The 22,392-nt window shown below is 44.6% G+C and overlaps 3 protein-coding genes across 14 annotated transcripts; 1 reads left to right on the top strand and 2 right to left on the bottom strand.

Annotated features, from left to right (window-relative positions):
• Window positions 1–1,089: 1,089 nt before the first annotated feature.
• LOC127765009 (probable serine/threonine-protein kinase PBL16) lies at window positions 1,090–4,230 on the bottom strand. The gene is made up of 6 exons (XM_052289807.1): window positions 3,878–4,230; window positions 3,113–3,429; window positions 2,850–2,985; window positions 2,334–2,470; window positions 1,909–2,032; window positions 1,090–1,651 (listed from the first exon to the last, which is right to left on the bottom strand). The coding sequence occupies exons 1-6, from the start codon at window positions 3,942–3,944 to the stop codon at window positions 1,302–1,304; spliced, it is 1,131 nt and encodes a 376-aa protein (XP_052145767.1). The 5' UTR covers window positions 3,945–4,230; the 3' UTR covers window positions 1,090–1,301.
• Window positions 4,231–4,567: 337 nt separating this feature from the next.
• LOC127765006 (subtilisin-like protease SBT3.18) lies at window positions 4,568–18,383 on the top strand. 12 transcript variants are annotated; one of them, XM_052289798.1, is made up of 11 exons: window positions 4,569–4,932; window positions 7,049–7,143; window positions 7,434–8,128; window positions 8,241–8,303; window positions 9,689–9,780; window positions 10,070–10,167; window positions 10,276–10,437; window positions 13,847–14,520; window positions 15,300–15,367; window positions 16,229–16,592; window positions 17,284–18,383. In XM_052289798.1, the coding sequence occupies exons 3-11, from the start codon at window positions 8,117–8,119 to the stop codon at window positions 18,154–18,156; spliced, it is 2,406 nt and encodes an 801-aa protein (XP_052145758.1). In that variant the 5' UTR covers window positions 4,569–4,932; window positions 7,049–7,143; window positions 7,434–8,116; the 3' UTR covers window positions 18,157–18,383. The 12 variants fall into 12 exon arrangements, with proteins under 12 accessions (XP_052145757.1, XP_052145758.1, XP_052145759.1 ...); XM_052289797.1 differs by having other exon boundaries at window positions 4,568–4,932; window positions 7,049–8,128; XM_052289799.1 differs by lacking the exon at window positions 7,049–7,143 and having other exon boundaries at window positions 7,443–8,128.
• LOC127765008 (pentatricopeptide repeat-containing protein At3g28660-like) lies at window positions 11,237–13,411 on the bottom strand. The gene has a single exon (XM_052289806.1). The coding sequence runs from the start codon at window positions 13,062–13,064 to the stop codon at window positions 11,598–11,600; it is 1,467 nt and encodes a 488-aa protein (XP_052145766.1). The 5' UTR covers window positions 13,065–13,411; the 3' UTR covers window positions 11,237–11,597.
• Window positions 18,384–22,392: the final 4,009 nt, after the last annotated feature.

The raw sequence follows: 22,392 nt of genomic DNA, 5'->3' as shown, positions 1-22,392 counted from the left end.
TTTTTTTTAAAAAAAAACATGGTACTCGTGTGCACACTGACTCTCATAAACATACGCGCATAATCATCTTGTTATCGATAGATATGTTGTCTATCACAATTGACTCGCTTTTTTAATAAATAATAATGTGTGAAATGCCTATGCTTGATGCCGTTTGTCAATTGTAAAGCAAAACATTCCCTGAGCAGCATTGTCAAAAACTATATAGTGTCAAACACATTATATATGGCCTGTCAAACACATTCTGAAAAATTGGCGCATCAAATGGAAAAGTGATTTTACACACCATGAAAAAAAAAGATAAATATATACTATGAAAAGTGCTTGCCCTATTCACTATCATATCTGTCGTTTTTATTTCTGGCTTTGTGTATGAAGTTCGGACTTCATTTTTTATGGAGGTTATGTCAATATAAGTTATATTGTCAAATTTTAATAAATTTTAATAACAATTTGTATTGTATCTTATCTTACTATAAAGTTATACCCCACTAACTCCTTAAACTTAACATGCAAAGATGCCACATCATCATCCACTACCAAGATGGCACATCATCATCCACTAATTAACAAGATGATACATCATCATCCACTAACAAATCATCACATTTAAACATTATGCAAACGTGCTATATTTTTATAGTTATTATAATTTAAGAGCTTTTCAAATATAAACATGTTAAATTATCATCCAACATAATTCACATAATGTATTAATGTATATCTTATATACTTATATAGTTCATCCTTACTTAGTTAGTGCTTAAATGATTAATCTATGGTCCAAATTATCTTTCTCCTTTTTTCCTCTAATTAAGTCATATCACAACAATTGGTTTTAGCCTTTAGATGATTAATCTACAGTCCAAACTATCTCCCTACTTTTTTTCTTCTATAAAATCATACCACCTTACTTTTTACGTTTGAATCACCATTTACATACTATTTAAATTTAAATTATCATAAACCATATTAATTTACTTAATCTGATGTTATCTAGCTATCTTACACGTTATTTTTTTTGTTATCATACTAAATTCCCGCAGCAATGCGCGGGGTTTCACCTAGTTTATAAAAGGTAAAGGTACATAAGATAAGAGGACATCTCCTCGAAGGGTAAAAAACCACTTCCCATGTCAAACATTAGATACACAAACAAACCTAAAATGATACTATATTACATATACCTTCTTAGCAAAACTCAATTACCTACTATATACAGACCAAGCACTCAATTAGCTACTATGATCAAACATATGGTGATATGGCTGTTTCTCTGAAGTCTGAACAAGATGAAGCTCTCACACTTCAGTGCCACTAACCAAACTGATACTGGGATCCTCCTCCATCTGCTGAAGAGGCTCCAAGGTGGCGACAATGTCGCGCATCAACGGCCTAGCCTTGGGGTTGCGGTTGAGGCAATGGTAGGCCAGCATCGCCGTCTTCTGGACTGCCTTCACCGGGTAGTCCTCGGCGAGCCTGGGGTCTACTATGCCAAGAACCTTCTTCTTCTGTATCAGCATTGGGAATGCCCAGTCTGCTAATGTCTGCTCCCTGACTGGCCTGGACTTGTCCAATGATTTGCGCCCTGTCAAGAGCTCAAGGAGCACGACCCCGTAGCTGTATACGTCGCTCATCGCTGTCAGATGCCCTGAAGTAGCAGAAAAAACAGAACATTGGTCAGGTGAAGTAGAAGTATATTAGTCTGTTCAAGATTCAGATACTGATCTAGCAATGCCCTTTGTTTTGTTCAGTGTCAAGGGATCAGGTCATGTCTACAGTGGCAGGCCAAGTTCAGTTGGCATTGAGGCATTGAGCTATTGGCATCAACCTAAATTGGCTAGGATGTTAACTGGTGATAACTAGGCTTATTGTTCATTTAGAGATGCAAGATGAAGATGGCACTACCTGTCATGATGTACTCCGGGGCTGCATAACCGTAGGTTCCCATGATTCGTGTTGAAACATGTGATTTGTCGCCGACTGGTCCATCTTTTGCGAGCCCAAAGTCAGAGAGCTTCGCATTGTATTCCTATACACCAAATTAGTTCAGGAATCAAACAAGAAAATGGCAACCATATGGTCCATGAAAAATCAGACAACAACACTTTACTATCAACTATAGGACATTTTACTAGAGAAAAATTTCTAATTCTAATTTATGCCCCATTATCATTAAATTCAGTTGGCATGAACTTTCTTGAATAAGAACATTTAAACAGCAGAACCGAAACAAGTGTAGGTTCTCCTTGCAAGTTGCAAGAAATTTTAATGTTAGGCAAATGAGATATGACATGACGGTTAAGATCAAAAAAAAAAAAAACTCCATCTACCTCATCAAGTAATATATTTGATGTCTTGAAATCCCGATAAATGACTGGCTTCTCAGCTTCATGAAGAAAAGCAAGTCCTTTTGCTGCACCTAGTGCAATTTTCATTCTGGTGAACCATGGGAGCGGTACCATTACCCCTGTGTTAGTAAATATCAGTACTTGAACAAATAACAAATATAGTGGCTGATTTAAATGAACACATAATGCATAATTGATCATCACATTGGTTATGCAGTATCTAGAAAGAAAAAGGATTGTGATTCATAGGTAGTAGATGATAGGCACAACCTAAGAACACGTCGACAACAGCATATTAAAGTATTTATTGCATCTGTCAAAAGAAAAATGATTTATTGCATAGTGTATCATATAAAATGGAAATCCCATTTTAATTCTCTCGTATCTGAATTCTGTTCCACACTCGCACTGTTGGACTCATGTAATCAAAAGATAAAGTGCTACATTATGAAGGTAAAATTGAAATTCAGCAAAACAAGCAACATGGTTTAGCCTTACTCGAAAACAGGTGTGATTCCACACTTCCCAGGGGCATGAACTCATAAACAAGTACTCTGTGGTCATCTTCACAACAATACCCGATCAACTTCACTAAATTTGGGTGAGAGAGCTGCCCAAGAAATATGACCTCAGCCTGCAAACAAGAAAAATAATTTTATATCTGACAACAAGAAAGCAAAGAATGGAAGAACATATCAAGATAATAACTTGATACAAATCATGCTTTTATCAATATAGTACTAATCAGAAAGGCCAATCACCAGCCACTCTCTATGCCCCTGGAAACTATTGTCTCCATCATGGACCTTCACTGCGACTCGCAGTGGCTCCTCTATTGTTAATCCTTCGCGAAGATCACTGGTGATGTATCCTTTGTAGACTCTACCAAATCCACCTCCCCCTAGTAATGAATCCTGCCTGAAGTTTTTTGTTATCCTCTTGAGCTCCTCAAATGTGAATGCTATCAGAGGGTTCCGAGCCGACTCCCTTCTCAGTTCCTCCACCTCTTTCGCGTTCGACGGCAGCATGCTGTCATCCTTTTCTTTTTTCTCAGATGGGCTCTGCATTTTAGGTGATTCTGTAACAACAAAAAGATAAGCATGTCACTGGCTTGATAGTACCTAAAGCATAGATTATAAATGATTTGGAATGCTTTGTGAAGATAGGCTAAACATGAGTTTCTCAAGATAAACAAAATTTCACATGGCATAATGAGAACTTATGGTAATTGACTTGATTTTTTTTAAAAAAAAAACACTAACAATAAGTATAGCCACCTAAAAGGATCAAACTAATTCTGCAGGAACGGAATAGTAATTTCATTATGCATTGAGGCAGGCATGTCCTTCGAATTATTAGGATTTCCTTTTTGCTAAAATCGGCAGCAGTTTCAATTCATTAACAAACAGTGCATATGAACATGTAGCTCTCTATATATTTAGGATCAAACAAATAATAGAAAGTATTGCACCATAGAGCTGCAACTTCATAATCACATAGACCAAGCCAAGAAAGGACAGTGGTACCTGATTTTGTTGCATTGGAAGAAACCCTGTTAAAGTATGGATTCCCTTTAAACCAGCAGTTACCCATAATACCCAATTCCGCGCTTTCAAAAAAAATAATACCCAATTCCTAAAGAACAACTCAGCTTTCTCTGTCTGACCCAGAACACCAAGAAGAGGAGGCAGCAGGCAGAGATGTCTGCAATGAGAAAATGGTTTGATGGCTGATTCTTTGACACAGAAGGAGCCTTAATACTATCAGGACTAGAAGAAGAACAGGCTCTCTTAAATAGAAGGCCCAGCCAAAAATGGGGATAAATCTAGAAGAAGAAAAGAACCACCAAGAGGAGAAAAGATTTTGGGCTTTTTGTTCTCATATGAGAGCTTTCTCAGAAGGAACAAAACGCAGAGATGAAAACGAAGGTCTCAACCGAAACATCCCTGTCTGTATTTATCATGTGTTTAATGAGGAGAAACCGAAGGGTAAACGCAAAGGGGGCAAAAAGAACGGAATGGCTGAACAGTTCAATTCTGGTAGTCCGTTTCCTTTTATACATAAACACATCCTTTACAGCAACGGCATGGATCTTGCATTTAAGAAGGGTATGGAAGATTTCTCTTTTTCTTTGGATTTTTGTTTTGTGGAAGGGGATAAAAAGGGGAGTAGGAAATGCAGCAATCAGACAGCAGATAAAGGCAGTACACACACCACCACCAAGAAAGAAGAGGGGTGCACTTGAGTTTGAGTGGGACAATGGAGAGTGTAGTGGTGGCCATCTCTCCTCCATGTCTCTTCCTCCTAGATTCCATTGGCTTTTGGAGTTGAGACTTGAGACCCCTTGACCTTGGTTGGGTTTGCTTTGCCCTCACTCCTTTCCAAACTGCTTTCTTGGTTGTGGTTGGGAGTTGCAAGGAATGCACTCATCTAGCCTCCATCTGCTGCTTGAATCTTGATCTTTCAGTGAGATGGATGGATGGAATGATGGGGTTTCTTGGTGGACTTGGATATGGTGGTGACTAGTGGTGCCCATCACCACCCACTAATCACTACTCCTACTCAGTAACTGCGGCCACAGGTAAGACTTATGACTGCACTAATCCCCATTTCTTTGCTGCTAGAAGAATAAAAATCCCTCCTTTTTCACCCCTCCTTGTGGTAGTAGCAGTAGCAGCATTCGCTTTCTTTCTTTCTTCCTTTCTTTTCCTGGTGATGATTGACCTTTGTTGATGGAGGGCCAAGTGGATGTCTGAATCACAGTGCCAGGTTTGCAATCCCCAAAAAAAGACTTTTTTCTCCAGGGGGGAGAGGAGAGGTTGCAATCGCCGCAAGAGTTTGTGTTCTAGTGGAAATTTTTCTTGGACTTGGCCGCTGTTCTGGCTGGGCATGAGGATGAGAGAGAGAGAGAGAGAGAGACCTGGACCAGTGCCAATCTTCCAAGCCCAACACCCACCAAAGCCATCACCAACTAGCACCACCATTTGATGAGTTCTGCTCCTTTCCTCCTCATCCCATTAGGTAAAAAACATCTGCTCTTTGTCCAATTTGGGGGTGTCACTGTCTCCCTCCATCCTCTTCTTCATGTCCAGACAATTGTCATGCCCAGGTTAGCCTAATCTTTGCCTTAGTTTATGATCAAGAAATGTGGCTCCAGATACAGCACAATGGGGCCTGCACCCACTAGGCCACTAGAGGCAGTTACAGTTAGGCTGTTCCTACATGTGCATCATATAGTTACATCTTGAATTATCTACTAGATTAGGTTGGTGATCCTGTCACTCTATTAGATTAGTCTTTGGAGTTCTCTGACTAGGGGAGGTGTCCATGTCCCCTTGGGGCTCAGCAACACAATGTGAAATGTGAATTGCTTGTTGCATTGTATAGGAACAGTTTCTCGTTTGATCGAATGCTAAACCACGACATTAGTGAACAAATAAGCATGTCGGTGTGACCAAACAATATATACTTCTATTTGGATCGGTGTGGGCTGTCTGCTTGAGATTAATCTTAATGCGCCCGCCAAGTGATCGACTGATTGCCTGTGAGAGTAGTGGTGCTGAGCTCTGTATGTTTGTGGGTAGTGCGCTATTAGGTTGCCCAATTTTGATCTCACCAGTGCTTAAATAGGGCTAAATTCTAGGTGATTGGATTGTGTGAGCTCCAGCTGGTGTTGCACTTCTTCTTGGCTGTCCATTTTGTGCTAGTCCTAATTATGTCGACACCGGCTGCTAGGATGTATAAATTCGGATTGTCTTTGGATTTTGTATGACTATTTGCACCTTGAGGGTGCTGACAGATTCGTCTGTGGCTGGTGTGAAAGAAGTTAATTGACTAGAGTGAGCATACTTTGGTGTGACATCTAGGGGATATTTTGTTTAGGTTCGAATGCTGCTTGCAGCAACTCACAGTTGGCATATCATCAAAATAGTATGATATCATTGTCATGCTAATTTAACAGATTAACATCTCAAAATCTATTACTCATGAGAGTAGCCTTCACCTACTAAATATCAAAGAAAAGGGACATGATAGTAAAGAGCTGATTCTAGGGAAAGTTAAGATTTCACTTTTCTCTCAGCCATCGAGTTGGAGTAGTTAACCATCTATATGTCATGGAAGAATACACTCTTCGGAAATTCAACACCTTAAAATAAAATAGAAAAAACAAAACCTGAGTTCTTCTTTGAAGCAATAAAATCAATAACTCCTATTAGCACAAGTCTGTAAGGCTTTGTGTAAAGTTTTGTTACGTCAAAGAAACGGGGTCCACTTGGGCTTCCATAGTTGTCTGGTCCTAGAAAGCCCTAAAGGCAAATAAAGTAGTGCTTGTTAATCTTGTCATTTGGCAATTAAAACCCTAATTTTTAACTCTTAGTTTCTAGTCTTTATTATCAGCGTACTGTGTGCTTTTTGTAAGTCCTAATTGCAACCTATCAGCTACAATAGGCTGATGCATGCTCTTATTCATTTTACTTTCCATTTTTTTATTATAAATCTTCTGTATTTGTTGATGATTGTTCTTATTCTGTTATTACAATAGTTCATTATGTAGTTGCAGTTTCAGTGTTTCAGCAAATTAATGGTTTTTACCTTGCCATGAACTCCCAATATAGTCAAACAGTTCTTTTTACTTACTTTAAAAGGTATAGTTCAGATTAGACTTAAGTATTTGATTCAAGACTTTTTGAAGCCAGTGGTGGTGGACTAAACTTAGGTACAAGTGGCCAAGTGACAAAACAAGCACAGTTAATACATTTCTGACAAGCCAGTGGTGGTGGACTAAACTTAGGTACAAGTATGCCTGAACTGTCCAATTGATGGAAGTCTATTTTTCTGAATCGTAGCATTGACTTTTAGAAACTTGTGGAAATTATAAAAAAAAATAAATGACATTCTCATGTTCATTTGCAATTTTGTAGCTTATATAGGATAGGATTCTGGCTTCACTACATGATACAGAGCTTGATCTTACTAGACGCGGCATAACTTGGAATTTCATGCATAACCATAATCTGCATTCTCTCAGTTTGTTCCTATAGATGATTATCATTTTGAGTGCTATTGACTTTTTAAGGTCAGATTTTTCAGGAATACTGGGACACTTTGCCCTCTCTTCGAAAAATCTTGTCAATGCGACTTCTCTAGATATCACAGCTGACAGTGATGAGTTTGATGCTATGCAAGGCAGGTTGGGAGGACAGTTCAATAAATACTCCACAGTTTCCATCCCATGTCTGATGAAGGTTCAGGAGTTCATGTGTTGGAAAGCCTACCTGCAAGGCTGCAACTGGCCATAAGAATCCTCCTGCAAAAAATGTATACTCATTTTTCATGAACTGCGTAGAATGGACAGTTGCCATCATCAATCCATCCTTGCCAGTTGCCACCCAGATGCCAGAAAATGATTTGGCATCTGAAGTTTCATAACTATACAAAATATGCAGAACTTAAAATTGATAGTACACCATGCAGTAAGCTTCTACGGTGAGTCTAAAAACATGTACTCCTGTATCAAAACCATTGTCCTGACAATACCGACCAGCCTCCCAAATCTCAATTGGATGGAACATCATCAATTGACATGAATGCAGGCAGCCACTGAACATGAATGCAGATCCAACCCATATGGAACCCATTGTTTGCTCTATTGTATCCAATGATGCAAATTTGCATATTATAATGCACAGAAAAGGCAAGATTGATGGTCGGTGAAGCATGGTTTTTCTGTGAAGTGAAGAAATGTGATTGATTGAATTCATGTCATGGGGTGTTCGGTAAGCTTCATACTGTATGTATGTCGGATACTTCAGGTTCTTCTTTATATACCTGTAATGATTCTCCATATTTCCTTCTGTAAACTATTATATTTGCATTACTGAAGTGCAGGGCACATATCTACTGGATGTGATTCAAGATATCCTGCTAAAATCGTACCACACGATCAATCAGGTTTCTGTTTGCCTCCATGTTCTTGAGTGTCTATAATAGCATGTAAAAAGGATATTTCCATCTTATTAAGGCCCCCTAAACAGTTTATTCATCATCAGTTAAAAAGTTGCAATAAGGTTGGCTCTATAAGCATGCTCTTTAATTGTGTGCAATGCTAGATGATATGCCTACCACTTAATTACTACGCATGCTAGATCTACACAACCAGCCACTTACAAGTTACAACCATCTGAAATATATTAGTTGATTGAGTGCAAGTGGTTGAATGCCTGTAAAGTAGGGCGTGAAGGATTATACCATACCAAAATAAGCATGGTCCATACAGATTAGGAACTATTTTTTCCCTCAAAGTATGATTGTTCTGTATTTTTTTTAGATTTGCACTGCCATGAGTGTTCACGGATTAAGTAATGGTTAGTGAGAATGTAATTATTGGCATTAGAAACTGTACATTAAAGTTGATAGTGCATGGCTACTATGTTGATATTTTGTTACCTTTTTACTTATGCTATAAATGGTTGACAAATACTAGAAAAGAGTTCAGGGGAACAATTACTAGATATTTTAGGTTCTATTCAAGTATTATGCATTTCTCACTGTAGTTTGCTGAAACCTCGATGCTGATGGTAGGCATAAGTTTGTCTTGTCATTAAAGTATATCTTCAAGGTCTAATGATTTGAGCACAATGTGTTGAAGACACCTTGTGTATTTAATTGAACTCTAAACCTTAGAGTTTAGCCTTTTAGCAGCTATTTAAACTGAAAACCATGAGGTTAGCCTTTACAGGATCTCAAAAGCTGGTAGATGGGTGTCTTTTTGCCAGTTATGTCTAACAGAGCACTAGATAAGATGATTAAAACACGAGTTCAAGAAGGTTAGGCCTCTACTAACAAACCAAACCCCTTAGGTTTGTTATCTTCTACTGCATTGTACAGTAGCTGGACTCTCTGTACTTAAACTCTATAGACTTAATCATCGCATCAGGCATCTATAGACTAGATCACTAGATGGACAAGGCTGAGGCATGATGCAGGCCATGGAGGATTGTCAGAGCCATTTGTTAGCTTTGGAAAGCTTGTCTTGCAAGCACCCTACAACATGGCACAAGCACGTCCCCCACAGAATCATATGTTCTGTCCTCTGTCTACCTCTGTCTATATATATATCTCTTCTCCCGTTGCAGTAACTTCATCGTGTAAAGGCAATGGCTGTTTTTCTGCTTCTTCTCATTGTTTCCTTTCTCTCATATCATCCCATTCAATCCACTCAAGAATCACATTCGCATGTAGATTTTTCTTGCAGATGTTACTACTGTTTTTTCATCTTTTTGTGAAATCATGTGTTTCATGTTATAGTTATACCTGTGCTTTCTATTGTCTTTCAGGTTCATATTGTGTACTTGGGCCACAACGATGGCCTCAATGCTTCCCTTACTGCAAGTCTTCATCTCCAACTTCTATCAGGAGTCTTTACAAGGTAATTGATTGTCCTTTTTTCTACTCAAATTAAAGACAAATAACAAAAGACACACCAGGTATACTTGAAGTTGAATGTGCCAAAATAGTCATATGGAGTGCAAAAACTTTATCATCTCACATGAGCTATTGTTGCGCAACACTGTATCTAGATTAAAAAAGGCTAAAGTTGAATTATTAATTTAGAAAATTCAAACCCTTAGCTTAGAGAATCTAGATATATTTGTTCTTATTTGGCGAGAAAATGTGGCTGAAGAGTGAAGCGTCACTTGTGAGCTCAACTTTTGTAGGTCGGATGAAGCAAGAGATGCTATTCTGTATAGCTACAGCTATGGATTCTCTGGTTTTGCTGCAATGCTCAATTCAACGCAAGCTGCCAAATTATCTGGTATGCATTTACCTTTATCCCGTTGACTTTGTTCTCAGAATATACCTGTATCTACCTAGTTAATTTCCATGAACTTACCAAAAACTCCAATGATCATTATATGAGCAGAAGCAGAAGAGGTCATATCAATATTCAGGAGTAAGATGCTCGAGATCCATACAACAAGAAGCTGGGACTTCATGGGTCTCAGCCTGCATATTCAGAATGAACAATCAGCCGGAATGCAATTGAAATACGGAGACGATATAATTGTCGGTATTCTTGATACAGGTAAATTTCCTGACAGTTTCATATACCTGTAATTCCAGTTTCACTCTCATATATTTGTTGCTCTATATTCCCAAACATGAAGTGCATGGTGTTCTAGCCGGAAAAACATGTGGTCCAACCACATCGCGAGAAGTTCGAGCTGATCAGCTGAATGGTGATCGATCCCTCTGACCTTTGTGTTCAGACAAATGAATTGAGCAAACTTGAGATGAAAGATAAAATCATGTCTTGCATCTTGTCTTGCATCTTGACAAAAGATCTGAAGCTAGCATTTCTTTTACTACTCATTCATGTACTCCTACTGTGAAAATGCGCAGGAGGGCTCGAAGCTAAACAAACGGTCATTCCAGCCGCGCGCCGGGCGTACATCCCCAAGCAAACCTTCGCCTTCTGCCAATCCCTCCTCTCCTCGCGCCTCCTCCTCCCGTCCGCCGCCTCCCCCACGGCGCCGGCACCGGCCCTGCCCGTGCAGGCGCTACTCACCACCGCTGGCCTCCTGCCGCACCACCCCGACCTCTCCCTGGTCGCGCTCAACTCGCTCCTCCGCGTCCTCTCCTGGCGCGCCTCCTCCCAGGCCCATCCGCTCCTCGCGTTCCGCCTCCTCCTGCTCATGCTCTCTCCCCCGCCTCTCCCCTCCCACCGCCCGACCACCTCTCCTTCCACTTCGCACTCTCCGCAGCCATCTCCCCGTCCCACGGGAACCAGGCGCACCCACAGCGCATGGAGCAGGTGTCCCCGCATACACCTGCTTCGCACCGGACCGGAATATAGTTGGCAAAGCAGGAGCGAAGACCGGAAAAAGAATCGTATCATTCATTTCTTTTAGAATTTGTAAGACTTACGGTGCAAAACTGAAGCTAAGGCATGCAAACAAAAAAGTGTTAGTTCTTGCAACAAAAATTCTTGTTCCCTCTCTAAATTCTGATGTTAGGGAACTATTCATACATTACAGCATCAGCGAGCCTACTTATTATCTTCCTTCTTCTCTAATGGCCTGAGATCAATGTGTAATGTGTCGATAAACCTCAGCTCCCACTAGATTCTTTTCCTCCATAAATACCAGCTGCTATCTCAGGCTCTCAGCGCTTTGTGCAGTTGTGTTTGATAAAACCTCTAGGGAAAAATCAGTTCGGCTACCTACTTCTCTCCGATTCTCCCTGTCACGAGAGCGCGGCCATGGCCTCCTCCTCGTCCGGCTCCCCTCCCATTTGGTCGGCAAGCAGCCCGAGCACCTCCCATATCTCCACGCGCTGCGGGTGCGCCTGGTCGTCGGCGACGAACGACCTCACCACGCCGTCGACCTCCACCGCGCTGTACGCGGGGACCTTCCTGATGCCGCGGCTGCCGATCAGCTTCCTGACCCTCCGCGCGTCGTCCTTCCGGTTGGAGTCGAGGTAGATGTTGGAGAGCTGCACATACACACCCTCGTCGGCGCCGAGCTTGCCGAGCTCGGCGGCGGCCACCTCCGCCAGCTCCACGTTGGCGTATGTCCGGCAGCCGGTCAAGACGGAGCCCCAGACGGAGGCGAGCGGGGCCATTGGCATTGTCTCGATCAGTGCCACCGCGTCCTCCAGCCGACCGACACGGCAGAGCATGTCCACTGTGCAGGCGTAGTGCTCGTGCCCCGGCGCGACGCCATACCGGCGGCTCATCTCCTTGAGCAGCCTGAGCCCGTCCTCCACCTTGCCGGCGTGCGCACACGCGGAGAGCGCTCCGAGCACCGCCACGCCATCCGGTCGCACGCCGTCCTCCCTCGCCATCCTGTCCAGGCACGACACGGCCTCCTCCGCCATGCCGTGCACCGCAAACGCGCCGACCATGGTGCCCCAGACGTAGTCGTTCCGCTCCGGCATGCCGTCGAACACCCGCACCGCCTGCTCCAGGCAGCCGCACTTGGCGTACATGCTCACCAGCGCCGACCCGACGAACGCGTCCCCGAGCAGCCACGGCGCGCTCGCCTCCACGTACCGGTGCACCCACTCCCCGCACTCCAGCGCGCCAGCCTGCGCGCATGCCGCGATGGCCGTCGTGAGCACAACGGCGTCCGGCGCCACCCCATCCACAAACATCGCCCTGAACACCCCCAGCCCCTCGCCCGCCATCCCCGTGCGCGTGTACGCGCCGATCACCAGGTCGTAATGTATAGCCTCCCGCCTGGGCAATTCATCGAACACCCTTCGCGCGTCATCCGGCCGGGCCGCGTGCAGCTGCAGCAGCGCGGTGGTGACGTAGTGGTCGGAGGGGAAGTGGCCATTCTTCACGAGGAGCGCGTGGAGCTGGGCCCCGGGGGACGGGGAGACGGTGGCGGCGGCGGAGAGCGCGAAGGGAAAGGAGAGGTGGTCGGGCGGCGGGAGGGGAGAGGCGGGGGAGAGCATGAGCAGGAGGAGGCGGAGCGCGAGGAGCGGGTGGGCCGGGGAGGAGGCGCGCCGGGAGAGGACGCGGAGGAGCGAGTTGAGCGCGACCAGGGAGAGGTCGGGGTGGCGCGGCAGGAGGCCGGCGGTGGTGAGTAGCGCCTGCACGGGTAGGGCCGGCGCCGTGGGGGCGGCGGCGGCGGACGGGAGGAGGAGACGCGAGGAGAGGAGGGAGTGGCAGAAAGCGAAGGTTTGCTTGGGGATGTACGGACGCATGCTCGCACGGCGCGCGCCGACCGGCGACGGCGTGAGGCGGAGGATGCCGGGGAGGACGGCGACGGGCGGCGACGGGAGAAAGGGAGAGATAGTGGCGGCAGTGGACGCCGGCGACGGGAGAGGCGGCCCTCCTCGTCGTCCTCGCGGCGGCGGTGGCGAGAGGGAGAGGCGAGCGGCGGCGGCGAGAGGGAGAGAGAGAGGCAGCGGTGGACGAGCGGCGACGAGAGAGAGGCAGGGAGGCGGCCCTCCTCGTCGTTCTCGCGGCCGCCGGCGACGGGATAGGCGAGTGCGGCGGCGAAAATAAAAGGAGGGAGAGGCGAGTGCGAAGAAAAAGAGAAGAGGGGGCGGGAAAGAGAAACTAGGGTAGGTAAGTAAAAGTAAACATGGGGCTTTGTCGGCTGAGATAGAGTGTCTCTATTAGAGCAGGTATAATAGCAGACTATTAACCGGCTGTAAATATATTTTAGTGAGATAAAAGATGAGAAAGCAGAGCAGCGGACTACAGATCTGTAGCCAGCTGTAGCACGGACTCCAAGACGCAATGTGTGTATGACAGGTGGGACCATATATTAATAGTATAGTAAGCAACTATTGTATGAATTGGCTATAGATGAATTGGAGCTAATAGTGGGCTATACTATTAAACTTGCTCTTAAGTTGTTTCAGATTTTGAGAAGCTCATCTAGGGTATGATCCATTGAGACATGAGTGTCCTCTAGGATTGGCTTTGATTGAACATGCCCTTACACGATGAATCTGTTCTTTTTCATGTGTTTTTTCAGGTGTGTGGCCTGAATCCCAGAGCTTCAGGGATGATGGCCACCTAGGCGACATCCCGTCGTCATGGCGCGGCACGTGTGTGGAGGGCGAGAAGTTCGACCCGGCCACGGCGTGCAACCGGAAGCTCATCGGCGCGCGCTACTACCTCGCCGGCTTCGAGAGCGAGGTCGGCCCGCTCAACACCAGCGGCGGCGCCGAGTACCGGTCGCCGCGGGACCGCGTCGGGCACGGCACGCACACGGCGTCGACGGCGGTGGGCGCCGTGTCGCCCGACGCCAGCTACGTCGGCGGCCTGGGCCGCGGCGTGGCGCGCGGGGGCGCGCCGTGGTCGCGGCTCGCCGTGTACAAGGTGTGCTGGTTCAAGGACCTGACGGGCCGGTGCAGCGACGCCGACATCCTGGCGGCGTTCGACGACGCGCTGCGCGACGGCGTCCACGTGATCTCGGCGTCCCTCGGCTCGACGCCGCCGCTCATGCCGCTGTTCATGACGAGCACCGAGATCGGGGCGTTCCACGCGATGCAGCTCGGCGTGCCGGCGGTGTTCTCGGCCGGGAACGACGGGCCCGACGCCGCCATGGTGCAGAACGTGTCGCCGTGGGTGATCACCGTCGCCGCCAGCACCATCGACAGGAGGTTCCCGACGGTGATCACGCTCGGCAACAATGTCTCCCTCGTGGTAATTAACCTCGCTCTCGCTGCTTCTCTAATATGGCGTCTACTGTTTGTAGTGGACGCACGATATGACATCACGGCTCTTAATGGTGCACGTCTACGGTAGTTCACTGTCATGTGTTTTATGGTGGTATGGAAATATTTATCTTCGAGTGCAGCAGCCATGATGTTATCAGTCTTATCCCTCTATTATTATTTTTTGATAATCTTATCTCTCTATTATATTTAAGCTACTCCCTCAGTTTCATATTTTTTTCGTAGTCAATTTTTTTATGTTTGATTTAGTTTATAAAAAAATAGCAACATCTATAATATTAAATTTGTACCATCGATTGTAACATTAAATATATTTTGATAGTGTGTCCGTTTTGTGTTGAAAATATTGTTATATTTTTTATAAAATTAGTTAAACCTAGATAAGTTTGACTAAGAAAAATTTATAGTGATTTATATTATAAACAGAGGGAGTATTAAGATAGCTCGGAAAAAACACCACGTTTACTTTGGGGTTATAAATTTCCTCATAAATTAAATCAGAGAAAAAGATAAATGTATTGAGAAATCGTGGTGTGTCTAGATTACAACAGTCGAGATGTTTGGTATAGTTGTATACAAAATATAATTATGTGTGTGTGTATAAACATAAGCTAGCAAGCTACTAGTTATCTGTAATCTGCACAGAATTGTATCTTACATTATGTGTTTTAGTACTTTTATATATAACGTGGTTTGCTTTGTGTGAAATCAAGTAATAATGTATGAAATGACTGGTTTTTTGCATAGGGAGAGAGCTTCAATGTGAATGACATGAAGATGAGATTAGTAGAAAGCGGCAGTGTCTTCTCCGATGGGTATCTCTCTCTCACACACGTGCAGTTTAATTGGATTAAGTAATGATTATTGTAATTGGCAGAACAGTGAGAGATAATATGGCTTTTCTAGGGTTGAGACTGAGATTTGATACCCAGGTCATGATCAATATGAATAAGCCTGAATTATCTTGAAAACGTTGTTAGATAGTAAAATAATAATAAAAATTATTGGAAAACTATATTAGTGATGACTACTCCTTTATATGGTTCGCAAAATATGCATGGAATTTTAGAACTCTGTTAGAGGAACTTGTGAGACATGAGAACTATGATCCGCAAGGTTAATAACTGGTTAGTGGTTTTGTAGCTGCTATGTTCTTCTTAATTGTGATCACCACTAACTGAACTTTACTATATTTGAGTAGAATCTAACCATTTGCAAGAAAACTGCTCTATTCGAACAGAAATACATAAATCTTCTGAAACAAAATGTGCAAGTTTAACACCCATTACGAACACTTATCAATAGTAATAACAAAAAAAAAACACAAATCAAATACTCCCTCCGTTTTAAGTTATAAGACGTTTTGACTTTGGTCAAAGCTAAAATGCTTTAAGATTGACTAAGTTTATAAAAAAATAGTAATATTTTTAACCCAATACAAATTTATTATGAAAATATATTCCATTATTGATTTGATAAAACTAATTTAGTATTATAAAAATTATTATATTTGTCTATAAACTTAGTCAAATTTAAAATAATTTGACTTTGACTAAAGTCAAAACGTCTTATAATCTGAAATGAAACGAGTACTAAGTAAAGCTAGCAAATACATAGGTGTAGTTTCTGCAAATCTGCATCCTTGAATCACACGGTTCCAATTGCTGTATGCCAAGGTCTTGCTCATTCGACCAGCTAACCAACGGGAGCCGGGCGGCGGCGTCCGGCAGGATCGTGCTGTGCTTCTCCACCACGACGGCGTCCAGCGGCGTCGCGGCGCTGGCGGTGTACGCCGCCGGCGGCGCCGGCCTGATCTTCGCCGAGACCATCTCCCGCAGGTCGACGCAGGACAACTTCCTTCCCACCGTCCACGTCGACCTCCGCCAGGGCACCCGGATCCTCGACTACATCCGCGGCAGCAGCCGCCCGCCGACCGCGCGCTTCTCCCCGAGCACGACGCTCGTCGGCAAGTCGCCGGCGCCGGCCGTCGCCTACTTCTCCTCCAGGGGCCCCAGCTCCATCTCCCCTCACATCCTTAAGGTACGCCACCACATTTTTCATTCTCGAGAGCGTGGATTAAATGGTGAAAATGGCATGATTTTATTGCGGGGATTATTTATACATTTGTCGATAAATTTTCTGCTCCCTCTATTTTAGGTTATAAGTCATTTTGACTATCAAAGTTAAACTGTTTTAAATTTAACTAAATTTAAAGATAAATATATTAATATTTATAATATTAAATTAGTTTCATTAAATCAATAATTAAATTTATTTTCATAATAAAATTTGTTATGGGTTGAAAATGTTACTAATTTTTTCTATAAATTTAGTTAAACTTGAAGCATTTTTTTTAAGAAAAACCTTAAGCAATTTAACTTTGACTAAAGTCAAAACGACTTATAACCTAAAACGGAGAGAGTACAAATTACAGTGTAACTCTATTATACTTACATGTAACTATAATACAAATTATATATAACTTTTAAAAACATTAATACGGAAACATGCTATTTTCGTGAAGCAGACGTTTCATGACAAATGTCCTCATCCATACGCACACTATGATTTTATTTTTCAAAACTATGTAAAAATTATATATAAGTCATATTATAATTACATATAAGTTACAATATAACTATATTTGCATTTGATAAATATTTAGGAGAAAATCGAATATATTGCAAAACCATTTATTCGTGTGTTTTGTTTTGTGATTCGTCGGGTGCAGCCTGATGTCACCGCTCCCGGCGTGAACATCCTGGCGGCGTGGCCGCCCATGTCGTCGCCGACGGTGATCCCGCTGGACAAGCGCTCCGTGACGTGGAACTTCGACTCGGGCACGTCCATGTCGTGCCCGCACGTCTCCGGCATCGTCGCCGTCGTCAGGGCCGTGCACCCGACGTGGTCGCCGGCAGCCATCAAGTCGGCGCTGATGACCACGGCATACATGTACGACGACACGTCCGACGTGATGCTGGCCGGCGGGACGCTGAAGGCGGCGGACGCGTTCGACGTCGGCGCCGGCCACGTCGACCCGCTGCGCGCGCTGGACCCGGGCCTCGTCTACGACGCTGGCGCGCGCGACCACGTCCTCTTCCTCTGCGGCCTCGGCTACACCAGGTACCAGATACGCCAGATGGTGCTCCCCTCGCCGTCGCTCGACACGAGCTGCGGCGGCGAGGGCGGCGGCGCGGCGCCGCCGGAGTACGACCTCAACTACCCGGCCATCGTGCTCCCGCGGCTCAACGCGACGGTGACCGTGAAGCGGACGGTGACGAACATGGGGCCCCGGAGGGACGCCGTGTACCGCGCCGCCGTCGTCAGCCCGCACGGCGCGCGCGCCGCCGTGTGGCCGCCGGCGCTGGCCTTCTCCCCGTACCGCGACACGGCCTCCTACTACGTGACCGTCGCGCCGGCGAAGCTGTCGCGCGGCCGGTACGACTTCGGCGAGATCGTCTGGTCCGACGGCTACCACCGCGTCCGCACGCCGCTCGTCGTCAGGGTCACCACCATGCCCGACACCGACACCGGCGTCGACGTCGACGTCGCCGCCGCGCGCGCCATGGACACGGCTACTGCCACCCAGCTGCAGGATTCCTAGCTCAGCTTGTTCAGAAACCTGGTTTCATCTGGTCATCAAATCATCAGACTACAAAAGTTGAGATCTTTTTGGGTGTGGATTTCTCGAGCTTGGAGTTAAAATTTCTTCGGACAAGTAGCCACTAGGTGTCAGTGTGTCACTGGTCAAGTACTACTAAATGAGCAAATTTCTGGATGCTACTATTACTGTCATTTCTATGGCGGCTAATGATGCAAGAATTATTTATATGTATGATGATGTGAGTAATTAAAAATTTGATGATTCACCTAGATCTGGGGGAGCATTATTGATTGAGATGTGTGCAATTCAGCTTCGACTTGGGGAAGCGAGCTGGGGAATTTCAGCAAGGCACGGCAAGCCAAGCCAAGACAAGCAACTGGCTACCGAGAGCACCCGCAATAATAAAGTAATGTGCTATCTATAAAACATGTACATCTCAGTAATAGACTAGATTAATAGTAAACCACTTTAATGGTATGTCTACATGGGTATCTATAGCTCTTTAATCTATTGCCTCGTTTTTCTCTATAGACTATCTCCAGATTAGTAGATATATTTGCTCTCTCTCTTCATTTAATCTCTTCTAAGTAGGAAAATATGCTGACATAGATCTCTTGTAAAGAGCCTATAGATAACCATTGCGGGTGCCCTGATAGGGAGTAGTACTGCTGTAGCCAAGCTCGAGATTCTAAAATGCAATTGGTGAGTAATCGGCTGACGAGAATCTTGAATACTTCTGATTTTTAATTTAATTTTTCGATTTTATAACTAAATATTTTAGAATTCAAGTAAAATCAAGTGGGAAGTCTTAGGACAATAGTAGTGTCCCCCAGATTTGTCGAACCTCACATGCCACCTAAACCAAGAATGTGTTAAAGCTACATACTCAACGGTGTAAGTTGCTTGTAGTGGGTTCCACAAGTACCATTTCTTCCATTTTTCATCTCCCACCCCATCTCTCTTTCCTCTACTCCTTTCCTCACTGGCGGACGAAGCCAAGGCACTGGGTGGAGCGGCCCAAACGGCGACGACCGACGGGGCGGCCCAAGCGGCAATGACACCGAGTGGAGCAGCAGCGGGGCAGCCAGATCCAGCCGTCAGGGTCGGGGTGCTGTTGCGTCACCACCTCCGCACCAAATCGCTGCCGCACCCAACTGTCGACGAGCTCATGTCCTCGCCGCCGGATGTGATAGCGAGCTTAGGGTGGATCTGGCTCGGACTCAACTCCCTCATGGCTGCCAACCTCGGGGGATCTGGATCTGGCGGTTGTAAGTTCAAGTGCCTTAATTTGGTTTTGGTGATTAATGACAAATCTAACTATATGAGACTAATCATTTTTATGAGCCTTTCTTTGACTAGTCTCATTTCGATATAAAAGTAAAAATGATGAGAGGTATGTATTAAACTTCACATATTCTAACTTGGTCTCTCTTGTGGATCCAAAATATAGTGTGAGCTTCCTATTTGATCTTTATTGATTATGTGCATATGCGTTCCTTCATATCCATATGTATGCACATCTTGAGGGGGAGCTTATTCTATATTTTGTTTATTATAAGATTTCTATCTTGATTTGAAATCATTTTTCATCTCATCTCTCTATATTGTTTATATCGGGTTATTATCCATCACCAAAGAGAGAAAAGATTGAAAGATCTTGGATTAAACAATTTGTGTAATTGTTACTTTGGTGATAGATGATAAACCGATGTTTATGAGATTAACCTCTCTTTTGCATAAGTTGTCTACTAGGTTATTTCCCGATAATGAGATGTGGAAGACATGCATTCTTTTGTGATGGACCTTAATCATGACAAGGATGAGATGCATGGAGATAAAACGATATGTACCACTTCTTATCTCCTACTTTTTGATAGGTTCATATATATGATTTCCATGTTATTGATATATAAGTGTGAGACTAATGTTTACTCGAATGTTATCTTATTTAGTCTCATTTACATTGAGAACATGGAGATCATGAAGGTATATGTTTTATGTTGGTCTACATCATTACTACATATGCCTTCTCTATATGTATAGGATAAACCCCCATTGGTCATTCTCTAATTATGCATACACTTGCATCTCTTGTATATTTATTTGTATGCATATATTTAGGGGGAGCAAATCCTATACATTTATTGTGCATGTTCTAGATCCATGTTGTTCACCTATTATTTATATCGGATCTTTGCACTTGAGCTTGCATACGAGTATATGACACTTGTGATGTTAATGAATACTCAACAAACATATCCATATCTTTCATATGCAACCGGTTGGTCATCAAGTGAAGGATGACAACCGATTTGTTGAGACTAATGTTCTCCTTTGAGGTGTGAAAAGGAATAGGTCCCACTACGATGAGGCTAATGAATGACACCATGGGTTAGTGGTCACCGAGCCAAGGACATCGTCATGTTGGCAAGAATGAAGTCAAGCTTGTGATGAGAATAAAGTCTTGACAAAGGATGGACAAGACCTTGGCATAAACATGGTTCAACCGGATGGTCACAAGTGTTGATCTCGACTCAAGCTTGACCCCAAGATGGATGGCGCAAGGCAAAGGTATAATGTAGCTAAGAATGTTTTCTTAGTCTTTTCCCGGTCTTGGTGTTTGGTGTAGACCGGATTTGCTAGATAGGCGCTGTATTATCAAGAGGGGTCTATGAAGCGAGCTTGTGGATGATCTTGTGCCATATTAGTTCATATGCATGTATGTGCATTTTTTGGGCTTGTCTAACCAAGTGTGATGAGTTTTCTCAAGTCCTAAACCAAGAGAGAAGTGGGCATGTCCAATAGGAGTGAGTGACATCTTGTGGGTATGTCCGGTGGATATCCTTTGGAGTGTGAGCCCTTTATCCTTGATTAAGTTGTGTTTCTTGGATGGATTTTTCATGGGTTGGATGGCCCTTTGAATAAGCTTTCCATAGAGTCCAAAAACGCCAAATTCCGAGACCCGAGTCAAGAGATATCGCCGTTTTACTAACGGTCAATTGAGCTGAAAAGTGACCTGCGGTCTGACCGTGGGCCTTAGGCCGGTCTGACCGGCGTGGTAAGGTCGGTCTGACCGGCCCCACTGGTCTGTTGCACTGGTCTGGTTTTTGGTGGCGATACAGAGCCGCCAGAGCCGCAACCGGTCAGACCGAGCCGACGGTGGTCTGACCGAGCCGTGGACGGTTTGACCGGCCACTACACTGCGGTCAGACCGGCCAGGTTGAGTGGGCTCCATGATTGCCCTGTAACGGCTAGTTTTCTAGCCGTTACAAAGTAGTCCAGTCTGACCGGCCTCACAATGGCGGTCTGACCGACAGAGCACAAAGTTGGGGATTTCGGTTCCAATGGCTAGTTTTGGTAGTTGGGGGTATATATACCCACTCCCTAGCAGCAAGGGTAAGGTTTTGGCACTCCATTACATTATCTTGAACCCTTGCAAGAGCTCTCACACCCTTGTGCACTTAGTTTATCTAGTGAGGTGTTAGAGAGTGAGTTAAGCCAATCCAAGTGCATTGCTTCATTGTTATAGCTAGTGTGGCACTTGATCATCCTCGGCAAGCATCCTAGACTTGTTACTCTTGAAGGTTGCCGCCTCCTAGACGGCTTGTGTAGGTGTTGCCCGGTGACCTCTCCGAGGAGATTGTGGAGGAGGCACGGCGCCGTTTGTGAGTGGTTTGGAGTTCACCACCTTCGGAGTGAAGGAAGAACTACCTCGAGTGATCGAGACTTGGGTAGTCCTCTCCGTGGGCCGGCTCCCGCCTTGCCCACCCCTTGACGAAGGGGGCGTGCGGTGGCTTCATGGTTGGGCGGGTGGAGTTGGGCTCGCCTCAACGGGGATTAGGAAACCGGCGAGTTTCCGAACCTCGGTGAAAAATTCCTTGTCTCTTGTCTCATTTATTTGTTGCATTTACATTTGTGCTATTTACATTCATAGAGACATATTTGAGCCCATATCACCTAGGTTTGCAAAACTTAACTTAGTTGCTTAGTTAACCTTGCACCTTACCTTGCCTAGCAACTTAGGTTAGTTTTATTTAAGTGCCATTAAGTTTTAAAACCGCCTATTCACCCCCCTCTAGTCGGCCTCCTTGATTCTACAGCGGTGAGCCTAATGAAGCCAGTGACATCCTCACCTCCCTTGGTCCCCTCCCCTCCCCCTTCCCTCCGGCCGCTGTTGAGCTCTCATCGGTGAAATGGCATCGGTGGCGTGGATCGAGGGAGGCGGCTCTGGATCAA

This window comes from Oryza glaberrima, chromosome 3 (genome assembly GCF_000147395.1).
Source record: "Oryza glaberrima chromosome 3, OglaRS2, whole genome shotgun sequence".
Taxonomy (NCBI): Eukaryota; Viridiplantae; Streptophyta; class Magnoliopsida; order Poales; family Poaceae; genus Oryza; species Oryza glaberrima.
Note: the sequence above shows the minus strand (reverse complement) of the source record. Positions and strands in the feature narration are given on the sequence as shown.